Source organism: Strongylocentrotus purpuratus, unplaced genomic scaffold, assembly GCF_000002235.5.
Source record: "Strongylocentrotus purpuratus isolate Spur 01 unplaced genomic scaffold, Spur_5.0 spur5_contig_815, whole genome shotgun sequence".
NCBI classification, from domain to species: Eukaryota; Metazoa; Echinodermata; class Echinoidea; order Camarodonta; family Strongylocentrotidae; genus Strongylocentrotus; species Strongylocentrotus purpuratus.
The window spans coordinates 125,814-144,516 of NW_022145519.1; the positions used below are offsets into that span (position 1 = coordinate 125,814).

Below are 18,703 nucleotides of genomic sequence, written 5' to 3' on the forward strand. Positions count from 1 at the left end.
AGCTGCATTTTTGTATATATTAAAAAAAAAGAAGATATTACTATTTTTACTGTGTTTAGAGAAAGGTACATGTACACCTGTTTGATGCATACTGGACACATTTTCATTGTACTCTCCTGCTTATCTTATCCTCTCCTTCCATCTGACAGCACCTGATCTACCTCCCCAGTCCCTGAGGGCCAGTGCTACGTCCACTTCCAGTATCATGGTGGAGTTTGGGGTAAGATAGACAGACATCTATGAAATGAATACCAATTGTGAAAATTATTGTCGATTTATTGCTTCTGTAATAATGCAATCGAGGAGATGTGATGGTTCAGTGGTAGAGCAATGGTTATGTTACCGAGAGGTCCTGAGTTTGAAACCTTCCATGTACAGTATATTGTATTCTTGAACTTTACATGAACTATACTTTGAAAATACCTACAATAAATTGCCCTCTTCTATCCCCCCCCCCCCCCCAGGAGCCTCCCTATGACAGTTGGAATGGTCCCCTCCTCGGCTACATCGTGCAGTGGCGCATGGACGGCTACAACACCGCTTTCCAGTTCAACAACATCACCAACTACCGGCAGACGTCGTACGAGATCACCGGCCTCATCACTTGGAAGATCTACGAGATCCAGGTCGCTGCCTACAACGGGGCTGGAGTTGGAGCATTCACGAATACCATCGATGTCAGGACCAACGAGGGAGGTGGGTGAAATACTTTTCGTTCTGTACATTTAGAAGTTTTCCTTTCAATAAGCCAGCTCGTAAAATACTATCTGTGCATGGGCAGACATAGATCATTTGGCAATCCAAGCTTATTTGGTCCAACATGTCACTGACCACTTCTAAGATTTAGGTTTTTCATTTTATCTTTTGAATTTAATAAACCCTTCACCCCCCCCCCCCCCCCCTAAAAAAAAGGGTGAAATATGAGGTGATTTGATGTGATCTTATGTTCAGACCTTAGCAGTATGTGATAATGTATTGAAAAAATCACCAACTACCTTAAACTTGTCAAAATCATTTTTGAAACTAGAGATTCTTAGCTCTCCATTTTTATTTAATACTTGTACATACCAATTACTATGATAACGATACAGGATTATCTGTATCAACACCTTTACCGTTAATAACTTGTGTATTTCTAACGAAAATGCATAAGTTATATTTAAAAATGCTTTTCATATTTATTACTACTTATTTTCATATCTTTGTATCCAGTTCCAACTGCACCTCCCCAGGAGGTCGATATAGTAGTGACCAGCTCGACATCTTTCATGTATATATTCAGCTCACCACCCGTCCAGTTTATCAACGGCATCAATCAGGGTTACAAGGTCAGTTGAATATGTAGTCCCATTAGTGCACATCGATGTTTGACCATGTGCATGACTTTTGGCACGCTGATATTGGAAGTCTTTAGTCGGAAACCACTTATTTACTGTAAGATAAACGATTCAAGACACTATTGGACAGTGTCTTGCAGAACATATTGATGTTTGGCCATGTGTGTTACTTTTGGTAAGCTGATATTGGAAGTTTGTGGTCGGAACCACTTACTTACCGTATGAAAACAATTGAAGAGACTATTAGACAGTGTCTTTCAGAACGAGAATGTTGCCAAACATTGGACCACATTCAAAGGATTTCAGGACAACCTTCTTCAGACTAATACTCCCCGGAAAACTGCTTGCAGTCCTTCCCCTGATATTAGGGACTTTTAGATTTGCGTGGACTGATACGTGTGAAGTCCATTCAAGGCAGTGCATTAAAAGGACGTCGACCGTAGCAATCCCCATTGTCTTCATGCAAATCTAAAAGTCCCTAATTAGCCCTCTAGGACAACTTAAAGATAAACTTGAGTTCTGGTAAAAAAAAAAGAAAATGAATTCTCACAGATTCAAACGAAACGTACACTGAATGTTCAAGATTACAAATAAATGTCATTTGCCAAACAATTTTGGTAGAAAATGTATACTGGCTGAGTAATGAGCACAGAAAGTCCCATATACATCTTTCTGTATACAGTGCTTGTAACTTTACCAAGACTAGGTCAAATTTCTTATCATTTTGATGATTCCAGAACCTTGCAGTACACACCAATACTTACATGTATATGCTAGATGATTAACCTTTTCTGATCGATTCCACAATGTTTCTTTCACAATGCAATAGCATGACCAGAACTCAACTATTAACTCTGTAAATGTTGAAGTCGTACATTACCAACATTCTGGATTGATCCTATTCATTGAAACTCTTCTCATGTTAAATCCTCTCTCAGCTGCTTGCCTGGGAGCCCGGGATGGAGAGCAACCCCATCACCGAGCTGGTCCCTCCGAACGTTGCCCAGAGTCGCTTCATCGGTAACATCACGACCCTGAAGAAGTTCACCGAGTACCAGGCTTCTGTCCTGTGCTACACCAACCCTGGCGACGGTGTCCCAAGTACACCTGTGACCTTGATGACACATGAAGATGGTGAGGCTTGATTCTATAGCTCTAAGTATTTTGTCCTCTGTTGGGATTTGATCTGTTTGTGTATTATTATAACTACAGTCAAACCTACTTTAGTGACCACCTGTCTACAAAGACCACATTTTTTGTTTCCCTTGAAAATAGTTTCTCATTGAGACATGTACTAAAAGAACCTGTACATAAAGACCACCTGCCTTTAAAGACCACTTTTCTTGTCTCCCTTGGATGGTCTTTATAGACAGGTTTCACTGTACTTTGGATATCCATTTAATGAAAATCACAGAATTGAACATGCTAACTACCTGAGATACATTTTGTTATGCAAGAGAGTAGGGCATCAAAGTCCCATATATTGCAGTCTCTTTGGGATGAGATGTTGTTTTTGTTGTTGCTGCTATTGTTGTTGCTGTTGGTGTTGCCATTGTTGTTGTTGTATCAATAATGATACTGATGGTTATTAGTGCATTTGTGATGAAATAAAGGGAGCCATATACATGCATGTGCATGAAATTAAAATTGCTCATGGCATATGACATTGACAATTTTATGCATTTACTCTGAGCTATCCGAGTTTCATAGTCATGTCTTTGAAGAGCTGTGGACCATATTCTAAATTTGTGAAATCCTAGCTTCACAAACTCTGCAAAAAATAAAATATGGCTCTTTGTTTGTTTTCTCCATAGTTCCTGGCCCTGTGAGCAACCTTGGTCTAAACAATGTGTATGATACATCCGTGCAAGTATCATGGGAGCAACCACAGGAGGTCAATGGAGCACTCAGTGGTAAGAATGGTGGATGATTCATTTCAATATGATTGTTCATGAATCTTATCAAACATTTTTATTATACTAAATACAGTTGAAACATAAAAATTACCTTGTTAGATAAGGAGGGATGGATTGTTGATTAAACATGAGTGTTCTTGAATATTTGTTAACCTTTTGTAAATATTAACATTGATTACTCAATGAGGTTACATATTTTTCTTTTAATATTTTTAACTGATTAAAAATGTTCTTGTATTTCAATTGATTTTTGTTGTTGTTATTTTTCATCATAATTACTTTGAGATGCTTAACGTGTCTTGCTCTGATCTATCAATGGAAGTATTGTGATGTGAGCAGGGTCCTGTTTCATAACAATTGTTATCAATAACAGCTGCCACAGATCTATGACAAATCTGCTCACAGCCAACCGAATGCAAGGATTTCAGTAGCTAACAACAATTATCCTCACATTTTATTGATTACAAGTTTTATGAAACAAGGTCAAGATTAATAATGTGTCTACCACCATCTTACTTTCTCCCTATTATTTGGCTGTAGGACACACAACAATGTTGATGATCAACAAATTAATTACAGTGGAATATGTTGAAAAAATATCCCCAGAAAGAGAAACAGTCAAGTAATGTAGTCACATGCACCAAGAATGCCTAGTTTGATTGGATAATTATGACAAAGTTGCAAACTAACATTACATCTATGTGTACTTATTGAATGAACCCAGGTTACAGTATAAGCTGGCAGGAGCATAACCGGACCTCCAATATCTACAACGCCAACCGAAAACCCAATGAAACAAGTTACACCATTACAGCGCTCACGCCAGATACCACCTATCTGATCCAGGTCTGGGCTAAGACCAGTGTAGGTCCAGGACCCACCACAGACATCATCATCAGTTCTGGAATTCCACCAGGTGAGCTAGTCAGGACTTAAACTTTGTTTCTTCCTGTATCTCATTTGAAAATTAAGTAGGGCTTACATAAATTATGAGAAATATGCATGCCTTTGATACTTAGGGGACGGTTTAGTTCAAGATCTTGTCTATCTGACAAATTTGAATGAAACTCTCTTGAAATTGATTGCACAAAGGTGAAATTGATCAATACATTCTGCAGGGGACCGTCAGGTGAGACAAATTGAATGGACAGGTATTAAAATTGATTGACGATAACTCGAATGACAAATGGCTGAATTAACTATGACATCTGCACGTAGATGGATTATTAAGACAAAATTTGAGTGGACATTGATGAAATTAAATGAAAAAGGTGTTAAAATGGATAGGAAGTCCTATGTTACATTTACATTCTTTATTTGCCTTCATCAGAGCGCCCCCAACCACCTACCAACCTGAACGTCCCCGGCTCCACCATCCAGTCACGCTCCGTCCAGCTCCACTTCACCCCCGGGTTAGACGGCAACGCTGGCATTACCCTCTGGACCGTCCAGGGCCTTATTGGTCAGTCTGACCGATGGGAGACGGTCTTCGAGCTCTCTGACTCCAGCGCCAGGTCTGTCAAGGTCACGGGACTGGATCCGTTCACATACTATCAGTTCAGGATGATCGCTACCAACGTGGCTGGTTCTAGCAATGTCAGTGAACCCTCGGAGCAGATCCAGACTGATCAAGATGGTAAGTTTAAAAATACCCTAGGCGTGAGACAAAGTCTTTTATTTTTATGAAGGATTCCAAACAATAATTATTACCATTTACGACATTCATAAGAAAAATGTATGAGACTGTATCCCTGAATTGTGATTTGCATTTTCAATATGAAGTATGTCTACATCTACTATAGATTGCATGACAGAACGTGATACAGTCAAACCTGTCTATAGCAACCGCCCAAGGGAAACACAAAAAGTGGTCTTTGAAGACATGTTCCTTTAGTACATGTTACAATGAGAAACCATTTTCAAGGAAAACAAAAAATGTGGTTGTTGTAGACAGGTGGTCACTAAAGCAGGTTTGACTGTATAATCAAAGAGAAAACTGACATAGTAAACAGCCAATATGTTACTTTTTTATATTTTTGATACTTAATTTATCTAGTTTGCTATGATGTACATATAAATGAAATTGTATCATTTTTCACAAATAAGTATTGACATGTTGGGAGATACCTGTTACAATGGATATGTGAATATATTTCAACAGCTCGTTAGTACCACTTCTATTGTTGCTGCTTGTTTGAAATGCTGAACTGTTAAGAACAAGAATTAAAAAAAAGGAGAAGTGAAGTTTATTCATCAGGTTTTATAGCTTTGGGAGAGGTTTGCATAGAGCAACTTACTTCTCATTTCTTCTAATCTCAAAAGAAAATCCATATTTTGCCAAAATGTTCAGAAAAAATGTGGGCTTTCCAGGAAACACAAAAACTTAACTCCACACAACACCCCATTGAAGTCAACGGCTAGTGAACCATAGACTTAACTCCTAAAGGCCCAAGTGCTCAGTGACACATAAACCATTTTTTCTCAAAATGGCAAAAAATGGTCACTTTTTGTCACTGACCCCTCAATAAAATCTCTGCTCATTTCATTTACAAATCTAACTTTAACCACCTGTCGTACAATTTGAATCCACAGTGCCAGCCATCGCACCCAGAGATGTCAGAGTACGAGCGTTCAATGCCACTGCTTTGAGAGTCACATGGATGGTAAGTTGCTATATCGATTGTATAATGTGCTCAGGCAAACAACAATTCTATAGTGAATTCTTTTTCTAATTCCTAACTGAAACCCTGTACCCAAACTCTACACCTAACCCTTAATCTACCTTGCAGTTAATTGTAACTAAGCCGTAATCATGTTTTCTTCACCAAATATAGATTGGCCAAACAGTTGGCAGGGCTAATGTGAGATTACCACTGAACCAGCTAATTACATGCACTATGATACAGTTTGTTGGTACTTTGATTGTGTTCATACCTTCATTGGTTCAAGTTCGGGCAGAAAGTACATGTAAGTTTATGTCAAGGTAATGAAACCTTTTGAGGATACTGCCAAAGTCTATTTGAAAGGTGTGTTGTATCATCATAATGCGACAGCCACCTTTTGACACGCTCTCTTTCCATCGTCATCTTTAGTAATGTCTTTTATCTCAAGATAAAAGAGTACTTGCAACTGTATCCATGAAGTTCTGGGGGCGATGGTCCTTATTCAGAGCAGCCTCCAACAGAATTGTGTATCAATCAGATACAATTTTTTATGTCTTTTGACCGACCTTTAACATCACCATGCGAAAGACGTGACTCAGTTTCAAACCTGCGTCCTCGGCTGAATCAGTTTGTAACTTCCATTGTTAGCTTGATTACAGGCGCACGCCACAACACCTTGTTTAATGAAAGATGACGTCTTTCACAGCTAATATACAGCTAGGCATTTAATCTCTGATTCCATCCCCTTTTCATAGCCCCTTGATGACACGGAATGGAACGGCGTACCAGGGGGGTACCGCATCTACTGGAAGCCGTATGGTACCAACATGCAGGAGATGATCTTTGACCTCGCTAGTCCGTACATCAACAACCACGTCATCGGTGGTTTGGAGGAGTGGATGCCGTACGATGTGAGGATAGAGGCCTACAACGAGCAGCATAGCGGACCGACCAGTGGAATGGTTGCTGGCTGGACAAATGAAGCAGGTAGGTGAATGATGATGGTGGAAGTGATGATGATTATGAGGAGGAGGAGGAGGATGGTGGTGTAGATGATGATGATTGTGGTGAAGATAATGATGATGATGATATTGATGATGAGGATGAGGATGATGACAACGACGATGACGACGACGATGATGATTGATGGTGGTGTTGGTGGAAATGAAGATGATGATGATGATGATGATGATGGTATTGACTATAACGGTAGTGAGGGTGGCGAGCCGCGGGTATGATGTTTATGAAGCTGATGATGCTGTTGGTGATGATGTTGTTTGTATTGATACTTGTGTTAGAGGTTGTGGTGGCGACGATGGCAATATCATTTGAACATATGCATGATTTGTGTAAAACAATCACCCTGTGAAGCAACTTACATATTTTGTATATTGCTCATTTGATTTAAAGCCTATAAGTGCTTCCAAAAGAATTTTAGAAATAGAATTCATGATCAATTTTTGGAAAGATATGCCATCATATTTGTGGTATGCTAAATATAGTATCCATGGTTACTTCTCTATTTATTAGTCCCCTCTGCTGGACCATCCAATATCCAAGCCTTGCCCATCTACTACTCGGAGATCATGGCAACATGGGGTGATGTACCTGCAATTCATCAAAATGGAGAAATACTGGGCTTCAAGGTAAGTGGAGGTGCTGCACGACGGTTCTAAATCTTCAATCAGGTTCTTAAATAAATAGTATTTGTTCAGGTTGAATTGTCAGTACAAAAGTTTGTTAAGTGTGTATTATTTGCAAAGTAATAAAAACTAGAATTTGACAGCAGCAGAATGATCGGGGGGGGGGGGGGGGGGTAGAGAGAGAGAGAGAGAAAGAAAGATAGAGAGAAAAAGAAAAAAGAGTAGAATGAAAAAGAAGAGGGACATATATATATATATATATATGTATACCCCATCCATGTATATAAAACATTATACTATTCCCAGTACATGAAGACAGTGCATATTTTCACAATATGCTATTTTGTCACCTTTTAAAAGATATTTCTAAATAGACAAACATTTTTAGTTGGATACTATGTATTTTTCCTAGGTTCTCATTTTTTTTAAGGGGGGGGGGGGATATATATTTTATTTTAAATACAAATCTCCCTGGTAGGGTCACCATTGAGCCTCATCGCAAAGATAAGGAAAGAAAAGATGCCAGTTTCCTCTTGACACTAAATTCATTCCAGGTAATATTCCGAGAGAATGGAGGCATTCTGATGTACCTGGATGTACCAGGCAACACTACTCGAGAGGCAACTATAACTCACCTCAAGGGGTACACTGTCTACACCATCACGGTGCTGGCGTACACCGTCGTCGGTGATGGTGTTATCGGTAACGAGGTACCCGTCAGGACGCATGAGTGGTGTAAGTGTTCCAGCAAACTTTGCTGTGCTTTATATCTTACCTTGTCATCCTTGCATCAAAAATTACTCTCTGATATGTGAAAGTTATAATCAATCTGTCTAATAAAAAATGGTTATATAGTTGTGTTACAACATTTTTTTCTCCCTATGTCTGATTGGTAAGTGCATGTCAAGAGACACTGAGATTGCATTCTCTCACACAATTGATTTTCAATTAATTTTCTTGGTCATGTTTGTGCTTTTAAAATCGAAGATTGATTTTTGTTCCATGAACAAGACAACAACCAACAAAAAAATGTAAGAGGTAAATAAGTGCACTTTCTTTATTTTGATAACGTTTGCCCAACTGTTTCAATCAATGAAATAGTTCATGATATATTTTCCATCTTTGTCTTCTGGTTTAAAGATTACATCATTATTATTATAAACATAAATTGAAAAATGAAATTGTTTTGTATTAGATATGTTGGAACATACCTATATGTGAACCATTAGCAAGTGAAAAGAACCTCTTTAATAAGTACTGGTTTCCTTCTTGCTATCCTGGGTCACTAGTTGGTGGCATTTCGTACTTCCTTTGTTTAATATGATCTGTCTCTTTGTCTTGTAATCGAATGAACAGACAAAAATGAAACCTAAAACTTTAATATTACTTCACGACAGATCCTGGTCCTCCTGGTGGCATCACGTTCCCCACCGTCCAGGAGTCATCTGTGACCATCGCATGGAATGAACCCCTCCTTCCAAACGGTGTCGATCTAACCTACAAGGTCGGCTACCGTCTCCAGGCCGCACCAGCCAATACTCTCGTTGAAGAGAATGTAGGGGGCAGCAGAGAGCATACCGTGGCGGGACTAATGCCTGAAGAGACGTACTATTTTGAAGTGACGGCGAGTACGTTGACGGGATTTGGCCAGCCGGCTTCAGCCCTGGTTATAACTACTACAGATAGAAGTAAGTTCTGAACAGGTTGTAAATTGTTTTCTTCTTCAAAGGTCTTATCTTATGTACAAAATACAGTTTACAGAATTTGCCCCAAGATAGCTAATATCTCTTTCTCTTTTTCTGTTCTTCTAGGTTGTAGTGCTGTCCGTAACAGTTTGCAATGATTTACTTTTCATACCCTAAGAATGTTAACATCTTAATGTGCATCAAAATATAATTATATATATCTAATACTCTTTTGTGTTTTCCTTTTGAAATTTACATTATATACTCAACTTATATAATTCACTGTTAAATGTAACTTTGTTGATAAATGTTCTTTGTTACACTTACTGTACCAATAGAAGAAGAATATTTCTGTTATAATGACAGATGAGTCATTGAATTAATTAAATTCATTTCAATTCAAAGATATGTACGCAAATTCTTTCCTCCCATTTAAAGTTCATGTAACTGAGTTCGTTCATGATATGAGGAAACAAACATATCACAAAATTACATCATTTTAACTTCAATATGCTGGTATGAATATTTCTAAACTGCAGCTGCGTTTGTTCATGATATGAAGAAAAAACGTATGAAAAATATATATTTTACCTACGACGTGCTTGTATGAATATTTCTAAATTGCACCTGAGTTTGTTCATAATATGATGAACAAACTTGAAAAATGTATATGTATATATATATATATCCACCTTTAATATGCTTTTATCAATGTTCTCCTCCCTGCAGCCGCACCCGAAGCCCCCTCCAAACCCACGGTGGACCACATCAAGAGCAGGCAGGTGCGGCTATCATGGACGCCTGGTAACAATGGGAATTCCCCTCTTCGTTATTACATCATCGATGTACGTGTGGATTCGGGACCATGGGCTCAGCACAGCACCACAGTGGACGCCTCCCAGGTCTCCTATATAGTCACAGGGTAAGATCGCGACCATCTGTGATCTCCCTCTCTCTCTTTAAGTGCCATATTGATTGACTTTGGCGATCATGCTGTTCCACAGTTCTTTCACTCCTCTCTCTTCTTTCAACAATTTCTGCTGACTGTCCATCCAAAGTATCCTCCTTCCTCCCCTACTCCTTCTTCCCACAATATTCCCTGTCCAAGCAAGATTCTCTAGGCTTTCTTTACGTGTAATGTGACCCATAAACCTCAACTGCCTAATCAACATCTTATGTATCATTTTCCTTTGCACTCCATCTCGTCTAAAAACTTCCTCATTACATAAGTACTGGGTAGATGTAACAATTCAGTACTCTTATTCTAGTCTTCATTTAACCATTGTGTGATTTGTTAGAATTTTTGCCTAACTTTGAAAATGCAGATTTAGTGAGAGCTTTCCTTCTCTTAATCTCTGTCTCACATCGTGACAAATGGATAGAATGTACATCTGCTGCTATCTTCATCTGTCGCTCTCTTCAAAGTTGGATTTTTTTCAGGAGCTTTTGAATAGTTGTATTTTATTTGTGTGTCTGTAAAGTAGCACTGTTTAATAAGAGTTTTCACCACAGCGCAGTAGAGTATATTTATATACTGGTAGTAGCTGCACTATATCAATTGATCTAATCATTATTATTACCTGATCTAGAAGAGCGAATACGTGTACTATGTGAATACATTGCATACAGAGATTTTGTGTTTCTCTTGCAATTACTGCTGTTGTATTTTAGTAGTCTACCCTATTTTGGAACCTGTTTATTTCAGAGAGGGAATATAAAGACCAGTTTGCCACTGGTAATAGCGCACAATCATATACATGTTTGTGTAATTCACTGTGTGTGCTTGTATATATGTGTGAGTTCAAAAATTATCCATTAACAAAGAAGGTATTGACCTGTGGTGGTATTCTGAAAATTATGATATCTTTATGTTAAGTTAATTGTCAAAACAAATCAAAATTGGGACTAGACATTATGTATTTGCATAGGGATGAGTATGAGTAGAAAAACATGAGAGTCAACATTAGTTTTTACCAAAAATATTTGCAAACAATCCCAAAACTTTTAAACACATAAGTTTTATAGATTATCAGATGCTTGAATTTTTTATTTGTTCATTCCTGTTACTATTGTCTCTTATTTTTTTCAGGTTAAATCCACACACTTTGTACTATTTCCGTCTGAAAGTGTACAACGATATTGGAGCCAGTCCAGAAAGTCCTACATCAGATCAGACCACAACTGAGCAAGACAGTAAGTTTGATCTTGTCATATCCAGCAGAATCCAGTCCAATCCAGTTCTGGACCCTGTTCCATAAAACTTGTTAGCCCCTCAAGAACAAGATACGATAATTGTTTTAAACTACTGAAAGCCTTACATTTGATTGGCTACGAGCTGATTTGTCATGGATTCCATTATATCCAGCAGAATCCAGTTTTGGTCCACTTTGTTTTGTGACATTGCAATGTGATCTTCAAGATAGTGAAAGATCAGTTGCCGCAAAGAGGAAATATTGTAGTGAATCTTGTGTATTAAGTCTAATGTTTTTTTTTCCTTCTCATGATTGTTATCAGTCGTGGAGATTTTACTGTTTTATTACACATCCATTGATATATGCAGGCTCTTATTTTTGTCAAATGACAAAGATATGAATCGTCATTCATTCAGTGAGTCAAAATTAGTTTACTAAGCAATTATCAATCCAGTGTTATACAATCTTATCAAAGCTCTTCATTATTCATTCTCTGCAATGAAAGGTATTGGCTTTAGTTTAAAGCATTGTCTAAATGCTTTGGATTTCCATTTCAAATATTTGCATGTGAATAATATGATTGCAGGGCCCTCAGGGAGAACGGTATGAATACTGATGAAGCTACCCTGGGTAAACCAAGACATATTATTATTATTATTATTAATTTATATTTTGTGTTCCTGCATAGTTCCTGAGGGTGTACCCACCATCACAGGGGCGACGCCCATCACAGTCACGTCCCTCCTGGTGACGTGGCAGCCACCCCTCCAGGCCCAGACCAACGGCCCACTCACCGGCTACAGCTTCCAGTTCAGGCAGTTACCCGGCGGCAGCTTCATGGAAGAGACCATTAACGATGCGGAACTTACCGAGCACGAGCTCCTCAACCTGGTGAGGTATCAGAACTACGAGGTGAAGCTGGCCGCCACCAACAGCATAGGGCTGGGACCATACAGCGCTCCTGTCTATGTGTACATCGGAGAAGCAGGTAAAGACGGATAACTTTTTATGCCTCCGCCACCGAAGGTGGTGCCGGAGGCATCATGTTTTCGGGTTGTCCGTCCGTACGTCCGTACGTCCGTACGTCCGTCCGTACGTCCGTCCGTCCGTACGTCCGTCCGTCCGTCCCGTTTGACCGTTATCACAATATCTCAAGAACCATTTAAGATTTAAACTTAAGACTCGGGAATAGTATTTATCACCATAGGAAGACGATCTGATTAGATTTTGGAGTACGTAGGTCAAAGGTCACAGGTCACAGAGGTCAACTTATGAAATTCCTTGTATTGAGTTTGTTAGCGTGATATCTCAAGAACCATTTGAGATTTAAACTTCAAACTTAAGGATAGTATGTATCACCATAGGAAGACGATCTGATTAGATTTTGGAGCATGTATGTCGAAGGTCAAGGGTCACAGAGGTCAACTTATGAAATTCCATACATTGAGATTGTTATCATGATATCTCAAGAACCACCGGAGATTTAAACTTCAAACTTAGTGATAGTGTGTATCACTATAGGAAAACAATCTGATTAGATTTTGGAGCACGTATGTCAAAGGTCAAGGGTCACAGAGGTCAACTTATGAAATTCCATACATTGAGATTGTTATCATGATATCTCAAGAACCACTGGAGATTTAAACTTCAAACTTAGTGATAGTGTGTATCACCATAGGAAGACGATCTGATTAGATTTTGGAGCACGTAGGTCAAAGGTCAAAGGCCACAGCGCACATTATGAATGCAAAAACAGCTTGTGATCGCGTTATCTCAAGAACCGATTGATGGATTCATGCCAAAATTAGGTCATGTTTGTTACTTGCAGAGCCAATGAACTGAGTAGATTCTTGGTTCATAAGGTCAAAGGTCAAAGGTCATGGGCCCATTATGTATGCAAAAATAGCTTGTGAACGCATTCTCATTAGAACTGACAGATGGATTACTATTTAACTCAGAACATCTTGCAGAGCCAATGAACTGAGTAGATTTTATGGTCATGAGGTCAAAGATCAAAGGGTCATATATGTATATGAGAAATTGCTTGTAATCACAATATTCTGAGAACCTGTCAATGGATTACCATTGAACGTGAATTCAATTTTTTTTTTCTGTTTTGGTTTGTAAAATTGCTCTTTAACGGAGGCATCATTTTCGACTGCGCGCAGTCGAATTCCATCTAGTTTTTATCTTAACCCGTTGACTACTGAGTTCTCTTGTTCTCATAGGCTTTGTATATAAACCACCTGGGGGTGTTTCACAAAGAATAAGATCGACTTTAAGTTGGACTTAACCATGGCAGGCCGTTCATGCCACCAATTTCTCTCACCAATATGATCTTTAGTTAGTAGTCTTATAAAAAACTATCAAAAAATGTAAATTCTGTAGATTTGTGACCACAATTTATACGTCCCTTTTTTGCTATGAAAAATGTTTACTCCTACTTTGTACTCAACAAGTCAATCTGTATGTAAGTACAATAGAAATATGATTTCATTCATGTCAATGAAATAAATATATATATCATTCAAGAATGGAAGATGAACAGATTTGTATTTATATGTTGGATTAAAAAAATAAAATTTATTTTCAGCAGATATGTAGATCATACTTGTTTATTATGTTAATCTTGCAAGACACTGACCTATTTCCCTTTTTTTTTCCTTCTCATCTTAGTTCCCTCTGAGCCTCCTTCAGCCGTCACCGTAGCAACCACCGGTTCGTCGGCATTCCAGATCTCATGGGTACCGCCTTCTACCGAGTCACAGAACGGTGGTCTCCAAGGTTACAAGGTAAACAGTTTATCCAAGTCTCTATTTTGGGAACCAGACCTGTCAAGTTTGAAAACAATCATTAAACTTGCTCTCAAATACATTGCTAGATTGAAACCAAAATGTAATAATAATAATATAGTTAGGAGAATTAGGGAATTGATTAGATCAGTTTTTCCCAATTGTTATCAATTTAAATAATGTCTTTTTTTCACTCAAACTTTCAGATTATCTATAATTGTACATCTAGCATTGAATTCACCATCTTAGCACCAATTTTCTCTCATCTGAACAATGTTACCAAGTCCCTTTAAATACTCTTGCCCAACATGTATATCCCTAGGTGCTGTATTGGGAGAATCACTCCCGCCAGGCACGGGCTACCATAGTGCAGCAAACCAAGACCTTCCCTGCCTCTGCCACGGTGGCGACCCTCGATGACCTGGACTGCTTCACAGAGTATGGGATCTCTGTCAAGGGTTTCAACGCAGCGGGTGATGGCCCCGGGTCTCCTACATCGTACAGCACTACCGGTGAAGATGGTCAGTACTCTACTTGGCTTCATTATCAAATTTATATTGTTTTCCCACTCCCTCACCCCCCCCCCCTCCCCCACACAGCCTTAGAAATAGAGAGCATTTACGCTTGACTGGAGATGCGAAGGTCGAGGGTTCGAATCCCGACACGGCACTTATATCCTTTGGCAAGATATTAACCTGCACTTGCTACTCTCCACCCAGGTGTTAAATGGGTACCCGGTAGGATGCGACAGTCATTGTTGGTCAAACAGCTTGTGAGCGTCAAGTAACGCCTGGCTGGAATGCTCCCCAGGGAGTGGAGATTGTGCACACTGTGTGTGCGGGCAAGCACTGAATCCAATGACCAGGGTAATAGTATATATTTGTAAAGCGCTTAGAGACATTTGTATTAAGCGCTATATAAAAATTAAATATTATATTATTATTATTTAAAGTAAGGCCTAATAAAAAAGATGTTGTATTGCTCTTTGCGACCGACCCAAAAATCTTGAAATCTACGGTCGGCTCTTTAATTATTTTTTTTTTAGAGAAAAAATATTAAAGCTTCCAAACTGAGAAATATCAGCCCAAAGAGGGGGAAGAAAAAAAAGTTTTAAAAAAAATAAAGATTTCTGACCAACCGACATATGTTTTGGCACCTAAAGGGCAATACAACATCTTTTTTTAAGGTCTAATCCAAATGTTCTTGTCAGAGAAAAGTTTGATAAACAAGAATGTTTAGTATGCAAAGATTTTTTGGGAAAATCTGATTTGGTCTCATTCAACTCATTCAACACTGCCGGTTATGCGTGTTGTATAATAGGAAAGAAAAGTGTTGAATGTATGCTCCATATTCATGGACATATATATGTGTTTAATTTTGTGATATGAATCGTTCTTTGTCATGCTCCCCTCAAGGCATCATGCTGAACCATCCATCTCCCAAGATGCTACCCACACTTGGTGACAGAGCATTCACAACTGCTGCTCCCAAACTGTGGAATACCCTACTCCAGATTTGTTTGCAACCAGCAACCTCTCAATACCTTCAAAACTATCTTGAAACTCGCCTCTTCTGTTAACAACATAATTGTAAAGCGCATTTGAACATGTATATGGAAATGTGCTATAAAAATACATTATTATTATTATTATTTGTGAGTCCAGTAGCAAATGTTTAAAATAAGATTTTAAATTCTGATACATTGATATAACTGGAATAGTGAGGCATTGTCTATCACCTCCATCCACTCATTTTCCGCTGTGTATTTTCTCTCAGTGCAACAGCACAAATTCAGAGAGTTCCCTTCATGATCGGGGCCCTGTTTCATGAAACTTGTTATCACTGACAAGTTACAATAACTGTTATAAGCTACTGAAATCCTGGCATTTCATTGGCTAAGAGCAGATTTGTCAAAGAAATTTAGCACTTGTTATTGATAACACGTGTTATGAAACAGGGCCCAGATAAATTTTCATCTATGTATTTTCTTCCACCAGTTCCAAGCGAGGTGAGCAGTCTTCAGTTCAGCCAAGTAAGGATGAGCTCTCTCAAGGTATCATGGGGACCTCCGACCTCGCCCTGTGGGACCGTCATCCAGTACAAGCTCTTCTACCAACCTCATGAGCCAATCAATGGTAATACATGGGACAGTGGATTTTTTAAGAAAAACTCCTGTAAAGTTAATTTGTAAAGATCTTGGTATTGAAGAGTTCTCTCTTTTTTAGTCCAATTTTTTTTGTTAAATGGAAAAAATGTATTTTGACATTTTGTTTTAAAGGCTGTCTGTACTAGTTCGGCCAGAAGGGATTAGACCACCCAGCGAGGTCACTGACAGGTGGCTATTTCATCAACTCAGCTCTCAATTAATTGAGAAAAGGAGGATCATGGGGGACCAATAGGCATCGATTGGGGAAATTTTCTATACAGAGGGAGCAAGTAGCTGCAAGTAGTTCAGTGGGGCTTTAGAGACATAACACAGACTTTTTTGTGACATGTTTTTCATGGATGGCTAGACTTCACCTTTTAGTTATTATCATTCATAGACTTCTCTAACCCTGCTCAAACCTCACTAATAGTTTTACAAAATAGAGTTCACAGTTTATACATCTGTGCTTGTTTATTTTTTCCCACATTTCAGAGCTTTTAAATGCTACTTAACTTATGATGTATGTTCAGTCATTGAATATTGAAATATAGTCCCTGATTTAAAAAAAAAAAAACATTTTGAATAGAAGTAGATGTGTTTTTGTTTTGTAAAATTGAAAGTACAAGGTGTGAAGAACATGGGGGCTATACAAGAAACTACCATTATTATTGTTATTGTTATTATTATCATATTATTGCTGATGTGAAATTGTGTTTTTCCCCTGTTTAAATACTGTATTTTACCATAAAAATGACCAAAATATGAAACTATACATCACCTATACAGTAGGCTTGCGGGTGCACCATGTGAGAGAGAGGGAGGATTGAGGAGTCCTGAAAAGGACTCTCGGCAATCTTTCTTGAGGTGATTTTTTTAAAAGGAATAACACAGACTGTTTTGTGAAATGTCTTTCATAGATGACCAGACTTCACTTTTTAGTTATTGTCATTCATAGACTTCTCAAACCCTCACCTGTCTATTTATTTATAGGTGAAAGGACATCTGTGGTAGTCACACTGCCCAGTGATCAATACTCCTACGTTGCTAAGAGGCTTGGGGAGAGGGAACGATACCTTTTTGAAGTCCATGCGGAGACCGCTAGCTTTGAGGGACCACGGAGGGGCCAAAACATCACAACTGGACCACAAGAAGGTAGGAAATCTTGCTCAAATTCCATTATTTGTAGGAAATGGACAGAGCAGTCTTTGCCTCTAGAATATGTATCACCACACTTTGTTCCATTGTTACCTGCATGCACTCCACCTGAATTGTCCAATTGGTCAGTAGTTTCATTGTTCAGGCCTGTGTGTATAACTGTATTTCATATAAAGATTTTAAGATTTTAAGGATTTTAAGGATTCTAGGACACCTACATGTACCCCCTGGACATCCACCCCCCAGTCAACTACCCTCTAGGGCAACCACTCTCTAGGATGACTACCCCCAGGGACAACTACCCCTGGACAACTACCCCCTAGAACCACTATCCCCCGGACAACTACCCCCTAGGACAACTACCCCCGGCCAACTACCACCCGGACAACTACCCCCCAGACAACTATCTTAGGGGGTAGTTGTGTGAGGGTAATCGTCTGGGGGGGGGGGGGAGGGAGAGAGTGATCCAGGGGGTAGTTGTCCTAGGGGGTAGTTGTCCTTGGGGGTAGTTGTCCTTGGGGTTACTTGACTGTGGGTGGTTATCCAGGGCCGGGTGGATATTCAGGGGGTAGGTGTCCGGAAACAGATTTTAAGACATGTGGGGCATATTTTATTTTTGTTTCATTTCTGACTGTTCTACCTCTCTCTCTCTCTCTCTCTCCTTCCCTCCTCCCCTTCCCTCATACATACAGGTGCTCCTGACTCACCAACGAATGTTGAATTGTCTCCCGGGTCATCCTTCTTGACCGTTTCATGGGAAGAGCCTGTGTTCCACGGCGACAAACCTCTCATTGGATACATCATACAATCACAAGTAAAGGGTCAGTAGAATGGGTGCCGAGTTCCTGAAGTGAAGACATTTACTGTATAAACTTTGTAAATGAATAAATTTCCTTTATGAATAAGTTATTCATGTATTTATGCATAAGTTGTATTTATATCATATATTTATATCGTAGTTATATTGTTGTTTATTAATCATGTTATTACATTTTATTTTACTTTAGTGACAGATTAAATTATTCAAAAACATATTCATATGGACACTTGGCATTCCATGGATTAAACCATGGATTAAACCATGGACTAAAGTTAGTTCGCTTTCGAGAATACCACCCAAAGTGTTGGGTCCGGGGTTGTTCAATTATGTGCTATTGAACAAACCTGTGACTAG

At 38.9% G+C, this 18,703-nt stretch overlaps 1 protein-coding gene across 1 annotated transcript in view; it reads left to right on the plus strand.

Annotated features, from left to right (window-relative positions):
• Positions 1-18,703, plus strand: part of LOC753954 (protein sidekick-2) — an 80,794-nt gene that overhangs the window by 51,565 nt on the left and 10,526 nt on the right. Inside the window, exons 13-32 of the mRNA XM_030978966.1 lie at positions 150-220; positions 465-696; positions 1,213-1,328; positions 2,276-2,471; positions 3,152-3,250; positions 3,978-4,169; positions 4,584-4,889; positions 5,846-5,916; positions 6,672-6,903; positions 7,447-7,562; positions 8,114-8,294; positions 8,957-9,247; positions 9,974-10,166; positions 11,334-11,437; positions 12,125-12,424; positions 14,113-14,228; positions 14,551-14,749; positions 16,226-16,363; positions 17,365-17,526; positions 18,222-18,350. Coding sequence (XP_030834826.1) covers positions 150-220; positions 465-696; positions 1,213-1,328; positions 2,276-2,471; positions 3,152-3,250; positions 3,978-4,169; positions 4,584-4,889; positions 5,846-5,916; positions 6,672-6,903; positions 7,447-7,562; positions 8,114-8,294; positions 8,957-9,247; positions 9,974-10,166; positions 11,334-11,437; positions 12,125-12,424; positions 14,113-14,228; positions 14,551-14,749; positions 16,226-16,363; positions 17,365-17,526; positions 18,222-18,350 — 3,444 coding nt within the window. The remainder of the gene's footprint in view (positions 1-149; positions 221-464; positions 697-1,212; positions 1,329-2,275; positions 2,472-3,151; positions 3,251-3,977; positions 4,170-4,583; positions 4,890-5,845; positions 5,917-6,671; positions 6,904-7,446; positions 7,563-8,113; positions 8,295-8,956; positions 9,248-9,973; positions 10,167-11,333; positions 11,438-12,124; positions 12,425-14,112; positions 14,229-14,550; positions 14,750-16,225; positions 16,364-17,364; positions 17,527-18,221; positions 18,351-18,703) is intronic.